This window comes from Liolophura sinensis, chromosome 8 (assembly GCF_032854445.1).
Source record: "Liolophura sinensis isolate JHLJ2023 chromosome 8, CUHK_Ljap_v2, whole genome shotgun sequence".
Taxonomy (NCBI): domain Eukaryota; kingdom Metazoa; phylum Mollusca; class Polyplacophora; order Chitonida; family Chitonidae; genus Liolophura; species Liolophura sinensis.
Window position 1 is genome coordinate 53,923,271 of NC_088302.1, and position 13,346 is coordinate 53,936,616.

At 40.5% G+C, this 13,346-nt stretch overlaps 1 protein-coding gene across 1 annotated transcript; it reads right to left on the reverse strand.

Annotated features, from left to right (window-relative positions):
* Positions 1 to 6,505: 6,505 nt before the first annotated feature.
* LOC135473683 (endoplasmic reticulum membrane protein complex subunit 7-like) lies at positions 6,506 to 13,321 on the reverse strand. The gene is given in 5 exon segments (XM_064753549.1): positions 6,506 to 7,748; positions 8,366 to 8,446; positions 8,721 to 8,976; positions 13,120 to 13,213; positions 13,216 to 13,321. Coding segments are annotated over 5 exon segments (672 nt in total). The 3' UTR covers positions 6,506 to 7,613.
* Positions 13,322 to 13,346: the final 25 nt, after the last annotated feature.

Here is a 13,346-nt window from a genome sequence, read left to right on the forward strand (position 1 = left end):
CACACAATTAGGGTATACACTTACTTGCACACACACAATTAGGGTATACACTTACTTGCGCACACTCACAATTGGGACATACACTTACTGACACACACACACACACACACACACACACACACACACACACACACACACACACACACACACACACACACACACACAACTGGGGCATTGTACTTATTGGCACACACACTCGACTAGCGTACACACTTGCAATATTTAATGGCCCAAACACACGATGTGGGTGGGCCGTGACACATAATAATCTACCCAATGTGGGCCGTATGCAATAAAGACCCTGACACGTTGGACATTCGCCGTGTCTTTGGTCGAACGCTCTGGAGCGGTGGTTTCTCCTCATACTTTGACGACTTATCCTTTGCTGTGAACAAGTACACACGGAAACTGGAAGGGTATGGTGTACCCAGTCAGTAAAAAGGGATTGTTCTGACGATAGAAACTTGTGGCCAAGTGCTCCAGTCAGGTTTTATGGAAGCCGACATAATGTATGTAGGTATGTATGTATGTATGGTCGGGGTTTTACGTCAAGCTCAACAATTTTTCAGTCATATTATGACGAAGTCATTAGGTTTGTGTACATATATTGTGTCTTCTTGTCCACACGAGTCCATGTCGCCAAAGTGCTGCCCTTACTGAAGTATCAAACCGAAGACACCAGGCATAATACCCCACCCAGCCACATTATACTGACACCGGGACAACCAGTCATATTTCGTTGCTCTAAACTCTCAGTGTTGAGCGTGAAGCGAAGCAGCAACAAGTACCATTCTTATAGTCTTTGGTATAACCCGACCCGGATTTGAGCTCGATTTTCTGACTTCGAGGTGGACGCTCTAACCCTAAGGCTACCGCAGCGATAAGGAAGACGACAGAGGATATTTCCCTACCTCGCTGTACGGTTCTCTATCAGTTTCATACTTATGTCCATATATGTCAACCACATGATAGCCTGTTATTATAACAAATTAAACGTAATTAAAATATAAGGCTCATTTGGTTTCGTTATCAAAAGGGCTAGGCTTTATATACATGTATTCAAATATTGTAGAAGAGAATTAATAAAGTCAAGACATAAAACTGAGCTTTCGGTTTTACGTGTGTGTTTCCGTACACCTGGAACTTCTTTTCTGTGCATATGGACCATTGTAGTGTGTGTCACTTCATCAGCTCACCATGAGACATTTTAGCTTTTATCGCTGGCTGCATCCACAGATGAACAAGATTAGGGTCACTCTATATTACTGTGTTACTAATGTATTCCGTAATTATAAATGTATGGTGCATTATCTACCATTGTACCGATTTGAATATTGAAACACGAGAAGGGCATTTTATTCAATTTGTACAAGTGAACGCTCACCACCACTGAGCCTAGCCTCTAATCTCAAACCCTATCAGCCTGTTGAGAACCGACCCCTGAGACAATTTATGGAAAAAATGTCGAACCATGATGAGCCGTGAAATTTTACGCTATTCTCTTCAAAATAGGGCCTACAAGAGGGCTGTGAATGTTTCATTTTGACAACAGTGGTGGACCGTTCACTAAGTCCACAACTATGTGCATCCCCCGAAAATGACATCTAATAAATGAAGAGCAGGAAAACTGAAAACTGGGTGGAACTGTTGACTGTGGTTTGTATGCAGGTCTCATCCATCATGGCGGCGCCTCGTTTTGACAGAAAATTACCGAATGTGGATTTTCCGCCGTGAAAATCTTCCATAAATTTGACTGGGCTTTGTCGCAGGTAGCTTTGAGCAGTCGTTGTCATTATTTTGTGGCTATTGTGTCAAGACCATTAATTTCTTTTCATCAAGATAGTTGCTAATTACAATTAGCAGAAATCGAATAATAAAGTTAAAAGTTCTATATTCTTCTATTATCCGCTTATTACACTTCAACACTTTCGTGAAATATAATTAACTGTAGAACTATAATGACACAAAATAATTCAACCAATGGTAAATGTTTCCTATCTAGAACTGTACTGAGGCAATAATGTACTATAATAATGATCTGCATAATATCTTTTGATTTATACCTTCATAAAGATTTATTTATTTTTATTTATTTCATTAGTGTTTTACGCCGTACTCAAGAATATTTCACTTATACGACGGCGGCCAGCATTATGGTGGGGGGAAACCGGGCAGGGCCTGGGGGAAACCCACCTCCATCAGCAGGTTGCTGACAGACCTTCTCACGAACGGCCGGAGAGGGAGCAAGCATGAGCTAGACTTGAACTCACTGCGACCGCGTTGGTGAGAGGCTCCTCGGTCATTATGCTGAGCTAGCGCGCTAAACAACTGAGCCACAGATGTCCCCTCCTTCACAAAGAATACACTGTAATGTGTGGGTGTCAACCTTTGATATAGCTCCTGGGAGTATTTGTAGTACTCTAAGCACAATTAGTAAATATATGTATATATAGGCAATTGGCATTTCGTCCCAACAGGTAAATAGCCACATGGTCACAACGGGTAGTCAGGCGATAAATATGGCTCTACTCAGTGTAGCCATATACAAATAGATGTATGGACAAACGAGTGAGTGAGTGAGTGCTTGTGGTTTTAACGTCGTGCTTAACAATTTTTCAGTCATATGACGACGAAGGAATCCTTCGAGTGCATGTAATGTGCCTCCTTGTTGCAGGACGGATTTCCACCGCTCTTTTATCTAGTGCTGCTTCACTGAAACGACTTACCGAAGGCAAGTAAGCCGCCCCGCCAGAGCCAATATACTGATATGGGTCAACCAGTTGTTGCACTATCCCCTTTATGCTGAATGCCAAGCGAGGAAGTTACAACTTCGTTTTTTAAAGCCTTGGGTGTGACTCGACCCAGGATTGACCCTGGATGTACCGGTCCCGAAGCGGACGCTCTACCTGTGCTATCGGGGCCGGTCCATGGACAAATGAAAATAGTTTCTAGAAAAACACTTGAATTCATTTTCTTCGAGGCAAATCCAGCACCTTATTCAAATAGGCAATCAGGAAATTCTCCATTAACGGAAATAGCATACACAGTGCTTGAAAAAGGAACATGGATGAAAAAATTTATGCATCAAAATAGTCGCTGTGGAATTAGCAATTCTGTGCATTATTGCTGTTAACGGCAATGCATAAGGTTCGGCATTCCGCGGCCTACCACGGAACAACAGGACACATGTTAAACTTTCTCCTGGGATGGTACCAACGAACGGCCTTGATGGCCAGTCCTTTAACGTCTCTCAAACACAGATGCAACTACCGGGGTTACTGTTTCCTGTAACCGCATCCAACCACCTACGAAAATAAAGGTTTCATAAGGGATGACATCTGGAAAACAAGTTGACTGTGGCCATCAACTTGTTTTCCATGGAAAGTTGCTCCGTTGTCCTTCAGCACAGTATGTGTGTAAATACACATAAAGGAGCGACAATCAATTTTGACGCTGGTTAACTGATCACCGATCTCCATGGCATCGAATTCACGTTCTGTATAAATCACTAAGGGTTTTATAGACGCATAAATATTTTACCTGCTTTAGAATGTTTGCATATTGATGCTAAATCTCTGTTTATACATAAACTTGAAGTAAAATTGCAGATGATGGTTTTTACTGGGTTTGTCGTAATTGGCTATGTCACACAGTATATAACTAAGACTACGTGTTAAATGGCCGTACTTCGCAGGTTAATCATGTCACTGTTAATCGTTGACTATAGCAGTTGTTTGCTAAGTATCCGAATGTCATCGGTTATATATATGTGTTACTCTTTGTCTAACTTGACCGGTTGTGTGCTAATTTAATGATGGTACTTCACTAGTTATAAATGTAATGTTACTCGTTGTGTGACTGGTTTTAACTGATCCTTGTATGTCGTCTGTGTGATGACAGTAGTCTCACTTGTGGCTGATCTGGTATCAACCACTTTGCATTAGATTGTCTGTCATAAAACGTGTTATCTAGCTACCAGACCAATTTTACTGAAAAAGTCTTTGATCAACAGTATAAACTCGCCGCGTTTAACACACAGCCAAGGAAGATCGTCTAAGTTAGTAAAGGTAAACACATATCAATTGTCGCCTTATACTCCATGGCCTTTATCCATTTTACACAGACGATGAGGTATAATTCGTTGTACAGGTACCTATCTGGATACTTAAATGTAGTTTCAGGCGAAAACCAACACGAAAGTGTCATGGATGTCAAGCTCATTTATATTTCCCGATGTTTTACAGCCTTGATAAATGTGAATAATTTACACAGCTATAAAGCTTTCTTCTTTCAGAACAAATATCAGAAGTTGGTTTGTCCCGAGAGTTTGATTGCCCTCCATCAATACTGTGTTGACATTTTCAACAACACTCGGGGCTGAGTCAATTATCAGCTAGTGACACAAGAACAACTGCACAACCTGACGACGCCTGTCTGGGATGTTTGAAAATCTTACTCAGGAGTATTTAACTCAGAGAATGTCGATTTGCTTCGTGAACTAGTTCCCTCGTACCGATATTTGAGCATGACAACCTGTTACACAGATTTATACCGGCAAATCAGACACAGATCCATCCCAGCATTCTTGTAAACAGGATTCAGGTCTGAGTTCAGGATCGTACTGGATGAGCCGTTAGCTCCTGAAATCGTAGAGCGAAGGCTGTTGAATCTGTACAACATGATCTAGACTTCCGACGAGGCGGTGTGGATCGTGGATGACTTTGATGACCAACACAGCGGTAGAAACAGTTCCTTGACTTGAAACGTTCCATTCGTCTCGGAAGACAACAGAAGCGTCAGCGCCCAAGAGATTTGGTGAGGATTATCACCGAGAATCCGGCCTTAACATTACCATGTCGAGATTACCACGATGCAACCGAATCCGACTTGATCGACGTGAGTGCACGATAGATGGCGTCTTTCAGGGCATTCGACATTCGCAGAGTATCTAATCGTCAATCAGAGTGTGCAAATCTGTGTACAGTCCTCAGGGTAGTATAAGGCTAACGACATAGACTCTCCGAAAATCAGCGTTAAAAGTTCAATTGGTAGAATCGAACATTGGCTAACTTTGAAGGGTCTAGCACTCTCTTGGCCGTGGCTTTGAGGTTACCATGTATCATATGACTGCTTCGATCTCAATGAATATTGTGTATTATTATACCTCATAGGGAAATTCTCGGTTTCCATTGGTCGATAGACGGTCACATGATATTCCGCAAAAAAGATGTACCACGATCACGCGCGCCAAGGAATGCAACGTGAGGTTTACAAAGTATTATCCACGTTGACGAGGAAATATCCTGCGATCTCGTGCTACTATCCAACGATCACGTGCGTTTATTCCACATCAGTCATCTCTCTTTGAGAGCTCTCTGGCGTAAAGTTCTTCAGTAAACAACCGGACGGTGGTTTTAGCTCCATTATTCTGTAAGACCGGTCGGGTCGGAAGTCACGTGACCACCCTTTCGTATCGAAAACAAAATGGCAGCCCAATGTTACAGCACTGGTGAAAAGGCCACATTTTGCTACTTCGCTAGCGACCAGTTAGGCCCAGTTATACAAAATAACATCACGATAGCTCTACAGAAATATTCACACTATTTAGAAAATATACAAATCCTACGGATACAAGATCACGATTAAAAAAATACCGATTTTCTTTACCCACGCCATTTGTTACTATGGAGATCACGAGGTCTCCGGCTTCCAATCCGTCTAACAGAATCGACGTACAAATTCGGCGATTTAAAGTACTGTTTTTTTCGGTATAATAAAACATATGGTGCATGCTGTGGGGTGTGACAGCAGGAATTGTCAACTCTTGGCAAGTTATAGTCGCCCGAGGTGAATATAACTTGTCGAGGTGACAATTCCTGATGTCTCACTCCACAACATGCACTATCTGTATATTGTCACGAAATGTACTTTTTATCTCGACCCAGCAAGGAGTGATGTGTTTTTATACAGCGTGAAAATGACTTGTTTTGGGGGAAATTTCCCCGTTGGCATAGTCCTGTTCGCCAGCCTGCCCTTTTTCGCTCGCTTTCACCATTTTCTTTCCTAACTTACATCCTATTGTTGTCACACATAATAATATAGCCACTGTTTTCGGACATACGAGAACGGAGGCCAGTGGCATTGATACTAAACATGGGTTATTACCCTATCATTATTTCTGAAATGTATGTATTTATTTATTTGATTGGTGTCTTACGCCGTACTCAAGAATATTTCACTTATACGACAACGGCCAGTCTTATTGTGGTAGAGAACCGGGATGTGGCAGACATTCACCTACGGCGGTAGAGAAAGCCAGCTTGAGTTTTAAGGACTCAGCTTGAGGACTTCCCTTTCGGCGAAAATGGTCTGTACGGTTTATTACTGGTTTGTCGTTTTGTGAATGTGGACCATTCTCCCACGCACACTGACAGGCTACTTTTACAATATCATCCGTAACTGAAGATGCCTTCAATGATAACTCATAAACATAACTCTTCTGTGAGACAAATATGTAAGAAAGCCCGTGTATTATCGGCAACTTTACAAAGCTTTGTGCAACCTGTACTGTACAGGTATTTACACAAATAAATACACAGATAAATACATCGTTTCTTAAATAAATGCACCATATATGAATAAAAAGGATCATATTTAATCATAAAACAGATATTACAGATATTACAGAAGACAAAACTAAATATGGAGAAAAAAATAAGACACTTGTCATATAATTCTGATCATTAGATCACTTTTTATGAAAGAAGCCATTTTAATGAAAAGTTTCAGCCTTCCTACACGCCATAGTAATCTGTAATCATTAACAGCACATCTGTTAAACTGCACCTAACTTGCTGCTTGAGGCGTTTCAATCATAAATCCTAAAGTTTCAGCAACTCTTGAAGAAAGTTGAAGAATAAAGAAAAAATCCGAAAACCACCTGTCAAACTTCGGTAAGAAGTAATTCCAGTAGAACTACAACTCAAAACATTCTTCCGTAAATGCACTACCTCTAGTACACCATACAGCCATCAATATAGTGTAATACTCCATGAAACACACAAACACCGTGTTTCTAAGAATTTTCATTAGTCTTTTCACCCTGGTAAAGACCATTTTACTTGGACGACACCAGGGAGGTTCAATGGTGGATAAAATCAGACACAATCAAACCAGACCAAGGGTAAGTCAAACTTCTGGACAAAATCGCTGCAAAGCTAAATGCAGATGGTGTTTGAACACATCGTCTGATAGATTAGGGTTTTCTTAATTCAACCTGACCTATTTCACAGATGATGTCAAGTTTATTTTCACTGAAATTTAATGCCATACTCAGGAATTCTTCACTTACATGAGGGCAGCCAGTGTTGAAGTGCTAACCAGCAACTATTGATGAGTTATCTCTCTCAGATATGCCATACTGGTGGAAGGCAAGTTGCCTCCAGTGAAACTCATGCAAGACCACACTGGAGAGAACAAATGAGCATATAACCCATGAACTATCACATAAATATACTGACATCATATCTTTTATTAATTTCATAAACAACACACGTTTGTTATCATCACACAGTTTGTGTAAAGTATTATTTCTATGAAAACCAACTCTCATTTTATCGTTTTTTGCTAACACTGGACTTGGACTTTACAGCCTTTTTTGGCCCTGAGAAAAAATTGGTGAACATTTCAGACATGTCTGGCAAATTGTTTCCTCTTGCATTCAACGCAGTCATCTGGGCTTCCATCTCCTGGAAAGGGAGAAAATATCTACTGTCAACACATGATTAATCAACTGTGAAGTTTCTGCCACTACTGGTAAGCGCCAGGTCAATGAAATTCACAAGCTGTGATTATCATCTGAGAGCAATCATTTGCCATTGCTGATATAACCTGTTACCTTCACTAAGTACAAAACTGAACGTTCCACAACCCAATAATTCTGTATACAGTAGTTTCATATAACTATTTTGCACTCCATATTTCTGCATATTATTATTAAAGCCATCCACAGGAGTAATAAAATGCTGAAATATTGTTTTCTGTTAGCTTTCCCATGGAGCTCGGTATCATCACCATAACTTTTAGTACAGTTTTGTGGATTCATGTGCTAATAATGATAATCCCCCCAAAAATTCTCGCTCACAGCTGACAAACAGTAACAAAGGGGAGGTAACTCCATACAGGCTATTTTCCCGCTTAATTGGCAACATTTAAAGCAGCCTTAGCTTCTACATTACAGAAAGGATTAATGTGCAAAGTCAGGATATCAAGTAGCTATGGATACGATATTATACTCTACTGTTGACGCAAGCTTTTATATACTTTTAGAATTTGTAACTTTGTTAAATGATACTGATAAGCTTACCTTTTTCGTTTCTGGGTCTGAGGGGTTCATTAGTTTAGGGACCAGCATCACCAAGAACAATGGCAGCACCATCATCATCATCTGACAAGAAAAAACATCCCGAACTAATACATATTCTTATGGAGGTCACCGTCACAAGAAGATTATATTTATACTATGGTCATAGTGTAATTACAAGACAACAGGTCTTCACAGCTCAAAGCTAAATGTGTATTATGTAACATTTCATACTAACCCATATTTGCTCTTTAAACAAAATGTAAGAGACCCCAGATTCTTCTCCAATTCCGAGACCAAACTCCTTACTTAGATGTCATCAAGCACAGTACTCTATTTTACTGGCCAATATTCTTACCATAGGGCTAAATAACAGATCCTTCATTCTGAACTGTTCTCTAGCTTGGAAATAGTTGGCTTTGCCCCGTTCTCTGAACTCCAGCGGGTAAGGCATACTTTTAACAGATGAAGGCTGCAGGTTATTCACACGCCGTGCTCTTATTTTCCCCTTTGAAGTAATGTCAACTCGTGATGGTTCGAAAACATAGGTAGGATTGGAGACTTCTATGAGGTAAGAACCAGATGGCACATTTACAGAAAAACTGCCATCACTCCTGTAAGAAGTAAAAGTACAGTTAAAAGTAGAAGAACCAGTGCAAACGATCAGATATCAAGGTTTTTGCAAAGTGCAATTAACGAGTACCTCACTCACAGTGGGACATCAATAAAGCTACAAGCACATCACTCACACTGGGACATCAATAAAGCTACAAGCACCTCCCCCACACTGGGACATCAATAAAGCTACAAGCACCTCACTCACAATGGGACTTCAATAAAGCTACAAGCACCTCACTCACATTGGGACTTCAATAAAGCTACAAGCACCTCACTCACATTGGGACTTCAATAAAGCTACAAGCACCTCACTCACAATGGGACTTCAATAAAGCTACAAGCACCTCACTCACATTGGGACTTCAATAAAGCTACAAGCACCTCACCCACACTGGGACATCAATAAAGCTACAAGCACCTCACTCACAATGGGACTTCAATAAAGCTACAAGCACCTCACTCACATTGGGACTTCAATAAAGCTACAAGCACCTCACTCACATTGGGACTTCAATAAAGCTACAAGCACCTCACTCACAATGGGGACATCAATAAAGCTACAAGCACCTCGCTCACACTGGGACATCAATAAAGCTACAAGCACCTCGCTCACACTGGGACATCAATAAAACTACAAGCACCTCACTCACACTGGGACATCAATAAAGCTACAAGTACCTCACTCACACTGGGACATCAATAAAGCTGCATTTGCTTAGCAAATATTACATGAATAAATTATAACATTTAAATATCCACATGTTACAGCAAATGGCATGAATGAAAATAATAAATATCCACATGCTACAACAAATGACATGAATGAAGATGATAAATATCCACGTTACAGCAAATGGTATGAATGAAGATGATAAGATTGTATACCGTAGTTTACTGGTTGTCCAGTCTACATAGAGAAAGGCACTTTGACCCTCTATCAGCTACATCTCCTTTATTTATTCATTTATTTGATTGTGGTTTTATGCTGTACAAAAGAATATTTCAATTACACAATTTCACCAGCATTATAGTTTGATAAAACCGAGCAGAGCCTGGGGGGAAACTCACAAACCATCCTCAGGTTGCTTGCAGACTTTCCCACATATGACTGGAAAGGAAGCCAAAATGAGGTGGACAAAGTCAAAGTGGTTACATTAGTGAGAGGCTCCTGTGTCATTGTGCTTTGCTGTCAGATCATGAAAATTACAGCTTATGAAATGACATCAATATCGGTACAAATGACCAGGTTCAATACAGAGTGGTCTGAGTATGAAATAACCAGATACCTTTCATTCCAAAGCCTTTAGCCTTTGTCTTTCCATTACTATGGGGAAATAGGCTCCTTGCTGTTAAATGTTTATCTGTTACTTGATCGTTGTTTAACACTCTACTCAAAAATTTTTCACAGTGGCAGTCAGATTTGAAAAATGGACTGCCCTGTGTAAACAACCTTTGGCAATTCAGACAAACTTTTCTACATATGACATACACAAATAGACAACATCCTGGTGGAAGACAATGAATATTTCAGTTAGGACTGGGCAAACCAAATGGCCAAATGTGATTTTTTGGCACCAACATGTTTCTTTAAAACTAGGAAATACATCTCACCTTAAACAGCTGTCAAACAGAACTCAGTCTTATAAATCTGAACTCACATATGTCTGTCATTTTTTTCCTTTAACTAACAGCAGTCAGTTAGGCCCAGGTGGTGATTTCAATATCTCTCTTTATAATGGCATGTGGAATATCATAGCCACAACTGCAGCTAGTCCTACTTGATGGCACCTTCGCTTTGATATTTTGATGTCATGCGGGGCAAGGATCTTTGAGAAAGGTATGCTGCCAAGGAATAAAGGTGAGGCTGCAAAAAACTGTAGCGCACATATTTGTTGAGGTCTGTACTTTTGCGGGAGATCCACGATTCATGCATGATTTGCTAGGTGGCTGAACTCTGGCACTCCTCCCAGAAAAGTAAACATTCATAGCTCTGACCATTTGGGTTTCTCGCAAGGACCAGAAGGTGATAAAATAACACGGAGTTAAACAAGCGAATGGCTGATTTTTGCTGATTTCTGCAGATTAAAGTACTACAGGACAATGAAACTATCACATCTGAAGGTTAGGCACATACTTATTACTTTTCCAGACAAAAAAACTTCTTACCTAAAAGTTTTTGTAAAAGTTATTCATGCTAACATCTTATTAAAGGCCTATCTCGCCTGGGTTAAATTCGGTTTGCTTTCACCTCCAGTACTCTAGTCAGGTGACAAAAGAGTGTGCTGATGATTGGCTCAGAGCAGCTATGACTTCACTTCAAAGCTATGAATAATGATGCACATGTATGACTGAACTGTAGGACTAAGTGGAACCTAATGCCGACATGAGACTCACAGCACGCCAGGAAGTATAGATGAATGCAAAATTAGGGGAGACCAGTCTAATTTCTAAAATCGGTGAAACTTTGTTTCCGACCTTGTGCTTCTATATGCATATAGATAGTGCACATGCAGGGCCTAAGGGAGACAAGTTCTTCGGAGTTCCGCATGGGGGCACTCCCACATATACCGGAAGTTAGGGTTAGAAACACTTTACTAACCCAACAATCATGAACGAAGACCATGTACCTCAAGGGTTTTACCCCCAACTTCTGGTATATGCGTGGGCGCCCCCCACACGGAACTCTGAGAACTTGCAACTCTCACGCCCTATGGTTGTATATGACCTGTTGTATCGATACAAGTCCTGTGTAAAGACCAAAGTTGCTTCCTGTGTTGCCCATGCATGTCATGCATGTCATGTCCCTGACATGCATGTCACATATTCACTGTGAAAAGCAGACTCTTCAAATAATACAATAAATGCAACATTGTATGATGGAGTGTATGTGCAGTGATAGTTCAATTAAATTAAACATTGAGGTCTATTTTCAGCAATTTCTGATATTTACCTGCCTCAACGTGTAATCATTGAATTCAAGAATGCAGCAGGTCCATTCCACAAGGCACTGTGCGGAACAAAGTGGGCCTATAAATCCACTTTAAAATAGCTGCATACGCCCTCTGGAGTACATTAATGAGAAGAAGAAATTTATTACTGCTCCTGCAAATGTTAATCCATTACTGAGTCGAAATGTTGTTGAAATCCACAGAAGTATTTCCTTCTTGCTCGTCAAAATAACTTGTGCTGTCATGATGAGTCGGGAGTACTTCAATCGTGAATCCATGCATCAAATGATATGGAAATCACCTAACAAGACCACGCAACCAGTCTTAAATGACAACTTTAGTGATGATTTCATTTGTCATCATGGATGTAGAACAGAAAGAACTATTTGTCCAGTCGAGCGAGAAAACTTTTTAGGCTCTAGTGAAGGCTTGCAGCTATCATGAGGCACCTGCTTCGTTGTCTATGTTTTCTGCCTGTGTGATCATATACAACTGCGCTTTTGGATTCACCCTAAGTATCACGCGTGCACACCACGAGTTTGAAGGAAGAAAAGTCAACACTTTATCAGATTTTTAGTCTGAAATTGATTGAAACTTGCAAGAGTGATCGAAAAGACCCATTTCTTCACAGTGCACACCAGACATTGGCATGTGCTGCTGTTTTGGAATGGATTTAACGGCTAACTTCTTTCTGCAAAGTGCCTTTCAGAATGGACCTACTGCATGTTTTAATTCAATGATTTAACGCTAAGGCAGGTAAATATCAGAAATAATTGAACACAGGCCTCTACGTTTAATTCAATGCAACAGTGATTACCGTGAGTGAAGTGAGTGCTTGGGGTTTAACATTGTAGTTAACAATTATTCAGTCATATGACAACGCAGTCCTTATAGTGAATGTAATGTGCCCCCCTTGTTGTAGAATGGATTTCCACCGCTCTTTTATGTTGTGCTGCTTCGCTAAGAGACTTACCAATGGCAAAGAAGCTGCCCCACTCGATCCATTAGGCCTATGTTGAGAATATAATTAATTAATAGCCCCTTAATTCTGAACGCCAAGTACGGAAGTTACAACTTTCTCCTTTACGGTCTTAGGTGTGACCCTACCCAGGACTGACCCTGGATCTACGGCATAATCGTAAACGCCCCGTGATTCGATGTCAGTTGTTACGTTGTTGTTGTTGAACTCACCGTAGGAAGCCAAGATATTCTCCTCCATCAACTAAAATGCGAGTGTTTGTCATCCATTCTTTATCTCTAGCTGAAAGAACTTCTACCTTTCCTCTATGCGGAATGTTGAAGCAACTGTGTCTATTTGTTCGGCACAACATTGGCCTATCCAAAGAATAAACAGGGAACTTATGAAATCCAACGAAGCCACCATCTTCCTCATTTTGCCGCATATAGCATTGGTAAAT